Source organism: Arvicola amphibius, chromosome 7 (genome assembly GCF_903992535.2).
Source record: "Arvicola amphibius chromosome 7, mArvAmp1.2, whole genome shotgun sequence".
In the NCBI taxonomy this organism is placed as follows: domain Eukaryota; kingdom Metazoa; phylum Chordata; class Mammalia; order Rodentia; family Cricetidae; genus Arvicola; species Arvicola amphibius.
The window spans coordinates 46,532,224-46,544,643 of NC_052053.1; the positions used below are offsets into that span (position 1 = coordinate 46,532,224).

The following is a 12,420-nucleotide window of genomic DNA, read 5'->3' on the forward strand; positions in this document are numbered from 1 at the left end:
TTATATGCAGTGGACTGCTTGCCCCTTCCCAGCCACCAAGACTCCCTTCCAGCTTAGCCATAGACTTGGGAGTATGGAAGTTCTCTTAAGTCACTGCAGATTCTGACCTTGATACAGCTAAAAGTCCACATTTTTTGGCCGAGGATGTACCCCAGTTGGTAGAGTGCTTGCCTAGCATTCATCTAGCCCTTCATTTGATCACCAGCACCATATAATAAAATGGCCCATACCTGCAGTTCCTGCACTTGGGAGATGGAAGCAGGAGGTTCAGAAGTTCAACATCATCCTTGGCTACACAGCAAGTTCAAAGCCAGCCTGGGTTGCATGAGACTTTCTCAGAACACCATCACCAACAACAGAAAGTCCAGATTGGTGTTTTGTAGGTCAGACCAGTAACTTATTATACAATCTTTTCCTAGGCTGTCCTTACCCAGCAAGTCTGTTGACTGGACCCACTTTGGAGGTAAAGTTGTTGCTTCAGCATACATCCAGCCCTACTCATCCCTTCTCTGTACTTGAAGGGTGCCCTCAGGAAGGGGCTTCCTTTGGCTCCTGTTCCAGTTGGCGAGAGGATCTCAAGTATTGCAGACTCAATGTTTCATATTTTTAAGGAGTGGCAAGTACTATGAACTTGGGAGTTCACTGAAAAAGTAAGCTCCAGGTTTCACTAGTAAAGATCTGCATGGTGGGAATGTGCTGGGAAGTCTCTGGGAAGCATAGAAGTGAGGGAGCAGTGGCAGAGAGAAAGGAGGTCAGAAATACCTCCATGATCCGGTTTCCTGCCTCAGGAGCCCTCCTTGGTACCACCTTTAGATTCTTTAAAGGGAAGGCAAGTAGAAGATGCTTCCATCTCTTAAGAATGGCGGTGCTGGGAACTCACACACTGATTGGTTAGTGTCAGAATTGTGTGCACACATGTGTGGAGACGGTCTCTCACTGGCCTAGAGCTTGCTACTGTACCAAGGCTGACTGGCTAGTGAGTGCTAAGGGTCTGCCTGTCTTTGCTTCCCCAGTGCTGGGATTACAGGCACAAACTTCCGTGCCTAACTTTTTCTTCATGGGCTTTGGATATCAAGCCAGTCCTCTATGCTTGCACGGCAAGCACTTCATGGATGAGCTGTCTTCTAAGACCCCCAAGGATTATGTTTCTTAAGTAAGGCGCATGGGAGGCCCTTAATGGAACTGTGTGTAAAAGGCCTTTATGCCACCTTCCCTCTGCTTTAAAATCAGGCTCTCCTCCCTCAGATGAGATCCGCAGCCTCCGAGACCAGTTGCTTTTACTGCACAACCAGCTGCTGTATGAGCGGTTCAAGCGGCAGCAGCACGCCCTCAGGAACAGAAGACTCCTGCGCAAGGCGGTCAGGGCAGCTGCTCTGGAGGAGCACAACGCGGCCATGGTGAGCGGGCAGGGGTATCCATTCACGTGATGGCTTATAGAGAGCAGCTGCCAAATAAGAGAGTGGCCTTTGGTAGTCCCAGCTCTGCTCCAATGGCTTGAGGGCAAGCCTTTCAGCCTGTGAGGTATAGGTATACCAGCTGGATCTCAGAACTCCTTAAGCTCTCAGGAACCATGAGAACCATGAATGTGAAGGGCCCATGTAGTTTTATTTTTCCTGCTGGTAAGCTACTTCATGGTACAGAACTGAAGGGGTTTGATGTCATGGGAATAAAGCCAACCAGATCTGGACTTTGAATGGTGGATTTCACCTTTTGGGTTTTTTTGTTTGTTTGTTTTGGATTTGGTGGAGGGTTGTTTGTTTATATGTTTGAGATAGGGTCCCTCCATATTGCCCTGGAACTGGAACTCACTGTGTAGAGCAGGCTGGCCTCAGACTCACAGAGATCCACCTGCCTCTGCCTTCTGAGTGCTGGGATTAAAGACCTGCACCACCACGCCTGGTTTATCTTAAGCCTTTGATGCCTCTTTACCCATTCTGTAGACAACAAATGATAGTGACAGTCTGTGTTGTACCCTGTGGTGTTAAATTGTACCAATGAGCATTTGCCTTGAGCCTGGTACACTGGGTGATGGTAAGGACCCAGCATTCTAGAGGACTAAAGCACTATATATTCAGGGTCTTCCTCAGTTGCCAGCTAGGACTTCAGCAATTATAAGAAGCATGGTGTTTCTTAAGGAAAGTTCCATGTGCTCATGTGGAGTTTGGAAAACATTGACAGTAGAAAGGCACCAGGCTGGTAAATAAATGATTAAAATTCCAGGGCAGTGTGTGACTGCCAGTGTTGGCGATGGGTTAAGCTTGAGTCACCGCCTGTGTGTCGGGTGGCCCCTAAAATGATGCCGTCCCTTCCTTTGCTAGAAAGATCAGTTGAAGTTACAAGAGGAAGACATCAAGATGTGGAAAGTGAGTCTTCAGAAAGAACAAACTCGATACAGTCAGCTTCAGGAACAGCATGACACCATGGTGACCCAACTGCACAGCCAGATCAGACAGCTACAGCATGACCGGGAAGAATTCTACAACCAGAGCCAGGAGTTACAGGTATCAGCTACTGTACAGACGGATGACAGTAGACTACATGGCATCAGCTATGTCCTGTCACCTTACCTTGCTCAGCTTGCCTGAGATGAATCCTTTGCTTTCTAAAATGATGAGCTTATTTCATGTTGCATAGTTCTTACTGAGGACAGAAGTTCCCCAGCTTTCTTGGTTCATAGTTCCCTTAGTTCTCTGGAGCCAAAAGAAACAATTTAATGTTCCTCTAAGCCAATGGTTTGCAACCTGTGGGTTGTGACCATTGGAAATTATTTCAAATGGTCTTAGGAACTGAGACACCACTCAGTAGCAAAATTACAGTTATGAAGTAACAATGAAAATAAATTTATGGCTGGGGCTTCCTAAGACCATCAGAAAACATGACCCACAGGTTGAAAACTGTTGCTCTAAGCCGACGAACACTCAGTGAGACTGAGTCCTTCTGACATAGTTGCTGGGTGGAAACAGCACACCTTCATTTAAAATATTTTAAACTTCATTTTTAAATAGGTATGATTGCCAAGGTCATGAGACCCTGTTGGCCGCACACATTGTTCTGGCCAGGAATCAGTAGACAGTGACACTCTCATTTCCATTCTGTTTTCTCATGTTGCTTTTTTTAATCACATAAGCCACCAAAAGCCCAGCTTTGCCAGGATGTGGCATTATTCACAGGCATGTGGCCTGTCTCTACCAACTAATTAGTAGTTCCCATGATATCTCACAGAGGTCACTGTGGTCCCCTTAACAAGTGAAAAGTCTGGGCCACATTTCTTTGTGGCTGCCTGGGACATGTAGTTTGGAAACTGTAAGGATCAGGTCTTTGGGAATTTTCCCCCTTTCTTTTTTACCTTTATGGAATCTCTCCTTTAAAATGAAACTGATGAACAGGAGAGCAGTTGAGGAACAGAGCATCCCCAGCTCTGCCTGTGCCCATAGGTGCTCTTGTAACCTCACAACCAACTCTTTTTGGTAGACAAAACTGGAGGACTGCAGGAACATGATTGCAGAGCTGCGGGCGGAGCTGAAGAAGGCCAACTACAAGGTGTGCCACACTGAGCTGCTGCTCAGCCAGGTTTCTCAGAAGGTAAGACGAGACCCCACCGGCTGACTCTTGGTTCAGGCCAGGCAGATATATTACTTGTATTTATGTGTTGGTGCTCCAGCAGGGAACAGTTCTACCCAAGGAAACATTTGGCAACGTCTGAAGACATTGGTGGTCCTGGCAGTGAGTGGGTAGGGGGCATGGGTACTGCCAAATGCAGCATTCCCTCCAGAGCAGACAGCCCTCACAATAAATGTGCCTAATGTGCTGGGGCTAGGCACATCCCATGGAGCCCCTTTTTAAAACCTTGTTTATGAAATATAAACAGTTAAGGCTTTTGAGCTGTGACTCCCCATAGGGATTCAATTCATGTATTAAAAAACGGGTGAGTTCCCTGGGGCTTTGTCCCATAGCTGTGTCTGCGCCAGTGTTCTTGGACTAGCTACAGTGAAATACATCCATGTTGCTTCTGTACAGAGCACAACCCAAGTATATTTCTGCTGCCTTTAGGTGCTTTCTCCTCCACTAGCCCTGGACTCAGGTTTAGTCTACCTGCATTACCCTGTGCTCCTCGAGAGTCACTGTCACTGTCTGTTGACTAGTTTTGCCATGCTGAACTTGCACTTTCTCACTTCCATCTGGACAGCTCTCCAATAGTAAGTCGGTGCAGCAGCAGATGGAGTTCTTGAATAGGCAGCTTCTGGTACTCGGGGAGGTCAATGAGCTGTACTTGGAGCAGCTGCAAAGCAAGCATCCTGACACCACCAAGGTATGTAGCCAGGGCACTGAGAGGCAGAAAACTGTGCTGCCTGGCCCCATATTCTGCAGAGCAGCCAGGCCCAACCACCCAGCACTGGCCAGTCATTGGAGGGCATGGAGCAGGCATGTGCTCTAGTGGGACTGCTTTGCAGGGGGTACTTTTCTCACTGCTGTGACAAACCTCCTGAAAAAGCAGCCGAAGCAAGGAAGGTTTAGTGGCTCACAGTTTGAGGATCTAGTCCATCTTGGCCAGGAAGGCATGGTGGCAGCAGTATGAGGCATCTGGTTACATTGTATCCACAGTCAAGAAGCAGAGAGAGATTCATGCTCATTCTGCATTCTTCTTTTTATTCATTCTGGGACCCCAGCCTGTGGGATGGTGCTGCTCATATTTAGGATGGGTCCTAACACTTCACTTAAATTAGTCTACATTAGCCGGGCGGTGGTGGCGCACGCCTTTAATCCCAGCACTCAGGAGGCAGAGGCAGGCGGATCTCTGGGAGTTTGAGACCAGCCTGGTCTACAAGAGCTAGCTGCAGAGAAACCCTGTCTCGAAAAACCAAAAAAAAAAAAAAAAAAAAAAAAAAAACAAAAAAAAAACCAACTTAGTCTACATTAGTCTCTTCCAGAGAGACCCAGAGGTTTGCTTCCATAGTGATTCGTATCCCATAGGTCACCAAGTTTGGCTCTCACACAGTACAAGTGTGAGCTGTAACTGCTACAGAGCAGGAGGGAGGGGAAAGATGGGGGCACCCAGCTCTGTCTAGCACACCTTTCAGGACCTAGTGTGTGTGGGTGCTGCTATGACCCAGCATTCATGCTGCTTTGTTTCCTTTTCCCTGTGACTCTGGCCCTACCGATGTTTGTTTCAGTGCTGGTGTCAGCATCAAGGCCTGTTAATGTTTGCCAGTGTGCTAAGACAGATGCCCATGTCACTGTACAGTCAGCCTCGGGCGGTATTAGTAAAGGAACTGGGTCCTCTGATGCTTTGACACTGCTCTTCCATCAAGTGCCTTTAGCACCCGTGGGTCAAGGCTCTATGAAATGTTATCTGTGGTTTCCAAGTGGACAGTGTTGTTTCAGAACTGAAGAGACATCATTTGTAGTAGAATTGCTTCTTCTCCGCTCTTTTCAGCCTCCAGTTCAGATTTTGGAGGATGTCAAAAGTGAAACTGTCTAGACTCCAACAATGAATTACTCTGAAAGCAGAATAGTTTCTAGAGAATGTGGGGAACAGAGCCAAGGACCTCCACCCACCCACCCAAAGAGCTTGCTGTGGTGCATTGTTTTTTGAGATAAGGTCTGCCTATGTAGCCTTGGCTGCCCTGAAACTCTACATAGCTAGCCTTGAACTCAAAGAGATCCACTTATCTCTGCCTCTCATGTGCTAGGATTAAAGGTGTTGCCACCATGTCTGGCTGCTGCTGAAACAACTTTTTGATGCCTCCAGAGAGATGTGCCTAGCTGGACCAACTTCTGTTACTCGAACTCCTGAGACCATTAGCAGCCTTGTTCCCTCTTGGGCGCTGTTTCACAGTTATGAATTGGGAAGCCCACTTGTTAGGTGGGCTGCCTTCTGTTGTATATCACAAAACAAAATGAACAATCTCACTTAACAATACAGAGTTTTATTGCTGTACTTGAAGACAGTCCTGAGGCAGATGAATTCCAAGTTGGTCAGAGTGGCAGTTTGGGACCAGCGTGAGGAAGCCAGGCTCTTTGTGCTCTTCTCCCCGCCATCTTAGCTTGTTAGTCTTGTCCACCAGCTAGCCACACTGGTGTGCCAAGTTCAGCCCTCACAGGCCAACCACGTGGTATTCCCAGGAAGAGGCGAGTACCCCCTCCTATGGGTAGGTCTCTCTGAACAACCCTCAAAATCCTTTGCATGCTTTTAGTCCTGTGTCCCTTTCTGTTAGGTTTGCGTGGCGCTTGTTACTACCTTGTGAGGGCCTTGAGCAGGCCAAGATCTGCCCCAGGTGGGGATCTAGGTCACTGTTCTTCAGGCTCATGGAGGTGGTGCAGGCATCTAACAGGCTGTGAGGTTACTGAGATGCCAGGACTTGCCGTTTTAATTCCTTGTGTGAGTATCCATAAATAAGTACAGGTGCTACTATTGCTGTGCAGGGTGGGTTCTAGGGCCCTAAAAATCTCCAGATGGTTAGTTCCTCATAAGATGGATGGTGTTGGCCCAGAGTACTCCCATGTACTGTAACCATCTCTAGGTCACATGCACAGCCTAATGTCAGGTAAATACTATATAAGCAGTGTTAAACTATATTCAAGAATAATGACAAGAACCCAGCATGGCACACTCAGTGCCCACAGTGAACATGTTGAACTTTGGCTGGCGGGGTCTGTAGCTGTGGAAAGTGATTGTGCTGCCTCTGTTACAGAAGTCATTACCTGGAGCTCTTCAGCACAGGAAAAAATGGAATGGCCATTTTTTCAGCCATTTCTACCTTCTGCTTTCTGGAAACGTCTGATTCACTGGTCAGCATTGAGGCTTGGTGCCTTCCAGAAAGGTTACCTCCTTGCAACTTAACAGTTTAGGATCTTTCTTGAAAAACTTGTATGGTGTCGGTTGTGTGTGTTTGTGTGTTAAACAGTTGCTAGGAAAGCCTTCTTTCCACCTTTTGGGAGCACACCAGTCTGCACTTACTGTGGATTTCCCGATGCAGGCAGGCCACCTGTATGACTTGGCTGACAAACTTTGGCAGGTATCCAGCCTGAAAACGCTGCTTCTCCTGAGCAGACATATTCTTTTTGTGTCCCCATCTCAGCTGCTGGTAGAGAGGGAGGAAGGGTAGAAAGAGAGCAAATGGCCAGTGCCAGTGACCTGATGCTGTAGCTGTGCAAAGTGGTTTTTCAGTGCATTTTGTGACAAGCATGATCCCATGGGCGATGGTCCACTTTTGTGTCTTTTTACTGGTACTGTATGCACCCTGCAAACAGAGTAAATATATGCTTCCTCTTACAGAGTCCTAACATAGCTCTCAGGGTACTTATGCTTCCTGACTTTTATAAACATGCTGTGGTGACTGTTGTACAGCATGGCTTCCATGTTTCAGATGGTTTCCTCAGTGGTAGGCATCAGAAATGCAGGAATCCACCCTCACTCAGTTGGGTGAGGACACTAAGTGCCTCTCAGTGTTGGGGACACTTCTGGTTGAGTTACATTGCACAGTTGTCTATAAGTACTGACTCTAGACCTTTTTTTATAGGAAGTAGAAATGATGAAAACTGCATATCGGAAAGAACTAGAAAAGAACAGAAGCCATCTTCTCCAGCAGAACCAGAGGCTGGATGCCTCACAGAGGCGAGTGTTGGAACTGGAATCTCTTCTGGCCAAGAAAGACCACCTTCTCCTAGAACAGAAGAAATACCTTGAGGATGTCAAGAGCCAGGCGAGGTGACTCACAGGAAAGGTGAGGGTGGGATAGGGGTGAGTCCTCTCCCATGTTCTGAAGCAGGCCTGTCTTTCAGTGGACAGCTGCAGGCTGCAGAGAGCAGGTATGAGGCTCAGAAGAAGATTACCCGGGTGTTGGAACTGGAGATCCTAAACTTGTACGGCAGGTTGGAGAAAGATGGCCGCCTACGGAAATTAGAAGAGGACAAAGCAGAAACAGCAGAAGCAGCAGAAGAGAGGTGAGAACAGCTGCATTTGGGCTCTGGGAGGCTCTGCGCGAGGGACCACAGCCAGCCAGGCAGCATGGCAGGCCTTTGGGGAGGCAGTGACAAGCAGCTGAGCTGCTGTCCTCTGCTCAGTCCTTTACAGAGAGTCATCCAGTCGTCTCCCGGCCACACTCGATTGATTATCCACCCTTCCATTGCAGACGTCATCCAGTATAACTCCAGTTGTTACTCCAAGTAACAACTCCTGCTTGTGTCTGCTATTACAAACAGAGCGGGGGGGGGGCGGGGGGCGCGGGGGGCGGGGGTGGAGCTGAAGGGATGGCTCAGTGGTTAAGAGCACTGGCTGCTTTTGCAAAAGGACCTTAGTTTGGTTCCCAGCACCTAGGTGAACCATTTGTAATTCCACTTCTATGGAATTTGACACTGTCTTCTGGAATTAGGCACACACATGGTACATATGCACACACTCAAATATATAAAAATTTTAATTAGAGAATGGGCAAGTCAGGTCCAGGGAGCAACTATAATTTCACATTTCCCCAAGAGTGCTACAGTTACCAAGTGCATTCCTTCTGGATCTCTTACAGGCTTGACTGTTGTAGTGACGGCTGCTCAGATTCCTTGATAGGACATAACGAAGAGGCTTCCGGCCACAATGGTGAGACCAGGACCCCCAGGCCTAGTGGTACCCGGGTCAGCTGTGGAGGCAGAAGCACTGGAGGCAGCAGCAGCAGCAGCAGTGAGCTTTCCACTCCAGAGAAACCCCCGAGCCAGAGGTTCAGCAGCCGCTGGGAAACCACTGTGGGTGAGCCCTCCAGCAGCATCCCCACGACTGTTGGTTCACTTCCCAGTTCCAAAAGCTTCCTGGGCATGAAGGCCCGGGAACTGTTCCGCAATAAGAGTGAGAGCCAGTGTGATGAGGACGGTGTGACCAGCAGTAGCCTTTCTGAGACCCTAAAGACGGAACTGGGTAAAGACTCAGGCATGGAAAACAAGACTCCCTTTAATCTAGATGCCTCACACCCATCTTCCCCAAACTCGGACAGTGTGGGGCAGCTCCACATCATGGACTACAATGAGACTCATCACGAGCACAGCTGAGGGGGTCTGTCAGTGTTAATTTGCATCTTTTGTCAGCACAGATCAGGAGGTGTGAATGCACGTTCTAGGCTTTTCTGTTTCCAGGGTCTGAGCGGCTGCTTGTGCAGTGGGAATGGGACAGAGGTCCTTTTGACAGCTGGCGGAATGTGGGATGATGGTTTTTGGGTCTGGCATTGAGATGCTTTCCTTCACCCCACCCCAGCCTCTTTCATTTACCTAGCAGTATGTACTAATTGAGGGCCTGTGTGTGTCCCTTGTAGCTTTATTTTCTTCCTTTCTCCCACCAAATGGTTGTGTCCTTTGAACCTGTGCAATATGAGGCCAAATTTCATCTTTGGGTCCAACACAGCACTCTGCTTTCCCGAGGTGCAGGTAGATAGGTGGCTCTTGGGTACCAGGTAGTTAGTGGCACTGCAGCTAAGTCCAGTTTTGTCCCTTCCAGGAGGATGTAGCCTACAGAGTAAATTGTCTTTACAGGAGCGTTTCCGCTGCTCTTTTAGATGCTGAAGTTCGGCATCTGAAGCCACAGATGTAGAGAAACTGGTTCATTCACCTCTGCCTTCTTTCAGAAGCTTGGATATGCTTCCTAGAAGGCTCTGCGAGAATACCAGTTGTTCTGATGGTGTAGTTGGCGCTGTGGAGGCCACACTGCCTTACTCTCTGGAAAGCTCTTACCCTTTCCCCCACTACCTCTTATTTATTTGGTATTTGCTTGAATGCTGGCACCATGCTGCCTGTGGGTAGGTGTGTAGGTGGTGATTCTGCAGACAGTGGGGAGTGGTCACTAGGAGAGGCACCCGGGATACTTATGCACATGTGGAAGTGTGCCTTTGGCGGCCCCATCCAGCTGAGCCATGGTTCCACCCTTTAGTCTGTTTGCCTCTCCTCGTCCACGTCTCTGATTAAGAGTTGCTTTGTGGTTCTGCAGCAGACAGGCTCGGAAGAGTCAGAATTTCCTTAGAGTTTATGTGACGATTGTTCTCGGGCTGGGGATGCCTCACTATAGTAGGTTCTAGCAGCTTTTTTACACCAATTCTGACTTTGCAGGAGAGAGTCCCCTGGAGCTTCATGTCAAACACTTCTGTTGGGAACAGCAGAGCGACTCAGAGTCTGGGAGGGTTGATGGAGGTTGTAGCCTGTACCACTGCCTTCCCTCATGCTCATGAGAGGTGACACGGTGTTCGATCAGAACAAGGTGGTGGCAGAGAGCCCAAGCTCAACCAGTGCTCCTGAAATAAATGCTGGAAGTGTAAGAGTTGTTGCCTGATATTCTGGACCAGGCAAGGAGACACTTGGGAAGGAGCCAAGAGCTTGGTTTTCTTGTTTCTATCTGGCGTAAAGAACAGAAGGTTTAGCTACAACAAAGATAAAAGAAAACTAATGGTATGAAATTTTATTGCGTATGGAAGTTTCCAGCCTGAGGATGAATGTCTTTTTTTTAAAGTGTGGCAGTAATTATCCTAGATTCCCTAAGTAAGGTGAGACTCGTCACCATGGTGTATTGGCTGGAGACCTGTTAGGGCCATATCTTTGCCATAGCTAGCCCACAGGAAGACAACACCACCGACTGTTCTCAGACCAGCAGAGGGCAGTAATTGCCCCTTGACGATAATGCCGTGCTTTTCATTTAGGTCTGCCCAGAGGAAAGCTGAAAACCTAGTGTTCTCTCACCTGATCCATTGTAGAAAAGGGCAGATGAACAGACTGGGAAAAAAGATCTCACAGTTAATGGGGAAACACTGCTCCTAAGAATCTCCCTCCCCCCCCACCACACACACATAAGATCTGTGCCAGAGAACCAAGCCTTTTTCCAGTAGAAAGAAAACTTACAGACTGCACAAGTGCTGAAGTTGAGGGAGAGGAGACAGCGGCATGGTAGACTCTGCACCCAGTGACGGAACCTGAGCATCCTGTGTGGCTTGAGTTCTAGAAGGCTGTTGAGGCATTTTTTTTTTCCAGCTAAGGTTGGGAGACTGTAACCTGAAATCATCTTGAAGGTGCCCAGCCTAAACATTGACTCTTTCCAAAGGATTGGAGAATCAGTGGGTGGAAGCTTCTGTTTAGAGGGCAGTGACAGAGCATTCAGGGATCAGTGGGTCACCTGATGCTGCTGCAGTCAGGAGGGAAACTTCTGAAAGGCAGCTGAGGTGTAGGCCAAGGTATGGAGCAGTAGGTGTCATGGGCAGCCTGGTATGTGTGAATGCTGCGCTTGAATGGCTCCATCCTTGAATCACTGGAGTCTGTGCTGTGGTTGCCAGTGGGACCCAGGGAGACTGGAATCTGTTAAAAGCAGCAATACAATGCCGCTGGAGTGGAGGAGCGATCAGTGCCCGGGAGAGGAACTAAGCACGATTTAACACTCCTCCCTGACGTCCATAAGAACTTGCTTTAGGAACAAGAGCAACGTGACCGTGAACATGAGGGGCAGGCTCTAAATGGCATCCCCGGAGCAGGCAGCACAGCTGCCAGGGGCGAATGCTGACCTTGATAGCTTTGCTGACCCTTTCAGGAGGAAAGTTTATTCAATCTTCTGGACTAAGCTGCAGAAGCTTCTAACTGTTTGTGACATGGTTAGCAGGGAGTCACTCTTCTTAGAAGACAAACTCAAAACCCAGAAAAAGTCCTGGAAGCCACAGGTGGTTAAAAAAAAACCTCCCCAAGCTGCTCTGGCCAGTGACCAGCGCCTCCCTGGGTGGTGGTGGCACCACAAGTGACAAGATTCGGGGCCACTTGCAGCATATGTGGGCTCTAGTGCTCGGAGGAGAATGAGAACATGTTAGCAGTTGAGTGGTTGAAGATGAAAAGACCTAAGAGCAGAGTACAGAGCTCAGGCTGACAGGGTAGAAATTGAGCAATGTGTAGTGTGGTGTGAGACCAGCCAGTAGGGAGCTACCACTTGAAGCCAGAAAGAACTAAAGAACAAGCAAAAGTACTGTAGTAAGGTGCTCATCTTCCCAAGCAGTAAAGGTGGGAGACACTGGATAAGCTGGCAGAGGTGTAGGCCTTGCACAGGCTTAGCTTGCAACACATAAGGAGTCTGCCTCAGCCAGAGGCCAGTGGTCCTGCACACTGTGACTCAAATGGCAGCCTGCATCTGCTGCACCGTCACCCCAAGGCTGAAAATCCACTGCTGTGTACACTGGAAAATACATCCAGTGTGAGGGTGTTTGTGTCCTTGTATACATCCAGAGATCTGTGGTATGTGCCTCCATCCTTCCTTTACCCCCAGTTTGCTGCAGTCACTGATTGCCTTGGGTTTAGCCTATCTGTGTAGGGAAAAATGGGAGCTGGCCCTTGAGCTGCTGCTCTGATCCACGTTCCCATTCAGTGTCCCAGTCTGTGAGCTCCTGGTGTGCCCAGGGGAGCAGTGTTTCTGATATCACCCGT

At 48.5% G+C, this 12,420-nt stretch overlaps 1 protein-coding gene across 5 annotated transcripts in view; it reads left to right on the forward strand.

The window, feature by feature from the left end:
* Window positions 1–12,357, forward strand: part of Tsc1 (TSC complex subunit 1) — a 55,167-nt gene extending 42,810 nt beyond the window's left edge. For 4 of the 5 annotated variants that reach the window (XM_038336270.1, XM_038336269.1, XM_038336271.1 and 1 more), the window contains 8 exons: window positions 420–463; window positions 1,231–1,397; window positions 2,319–2,501; window positions 3,472–3,582; window positions 4,187–4,309; window positions 7,521–7,708; window positions 7,783–7,944; window positions 8,520–12,357. In XM_038336270.1, coding sequence (XP_038192198.1) covers window positions 420–463; window positions 1,231–1,397; window positions 2,319–2,501; window positions 3,472–3,582; window positions 4,187–4,309; window positions 7,521–7,708; window positions 7,783–7,944; window positions 8,520–9,033 — 1,492 coding nt within the window. In that variant the 3' untranslated portion in view covers window positions 9,034–12,357. The remainder of the gene's footprint in view (window positions 1–419; window positions 464–1,230; window positions 1,398–2,318; window positions 2,502–3,471; window positions 3,583–4,186; window positions 4,310–7,520; window positions 7,709–7,782; window positions 7,945–8,519) is intronic. The other variant, XM_038336273.1, reaches the window with a different exon arrangement.
* Window positions 12,358–12,420: the final 63 nt, after the last annotated feature.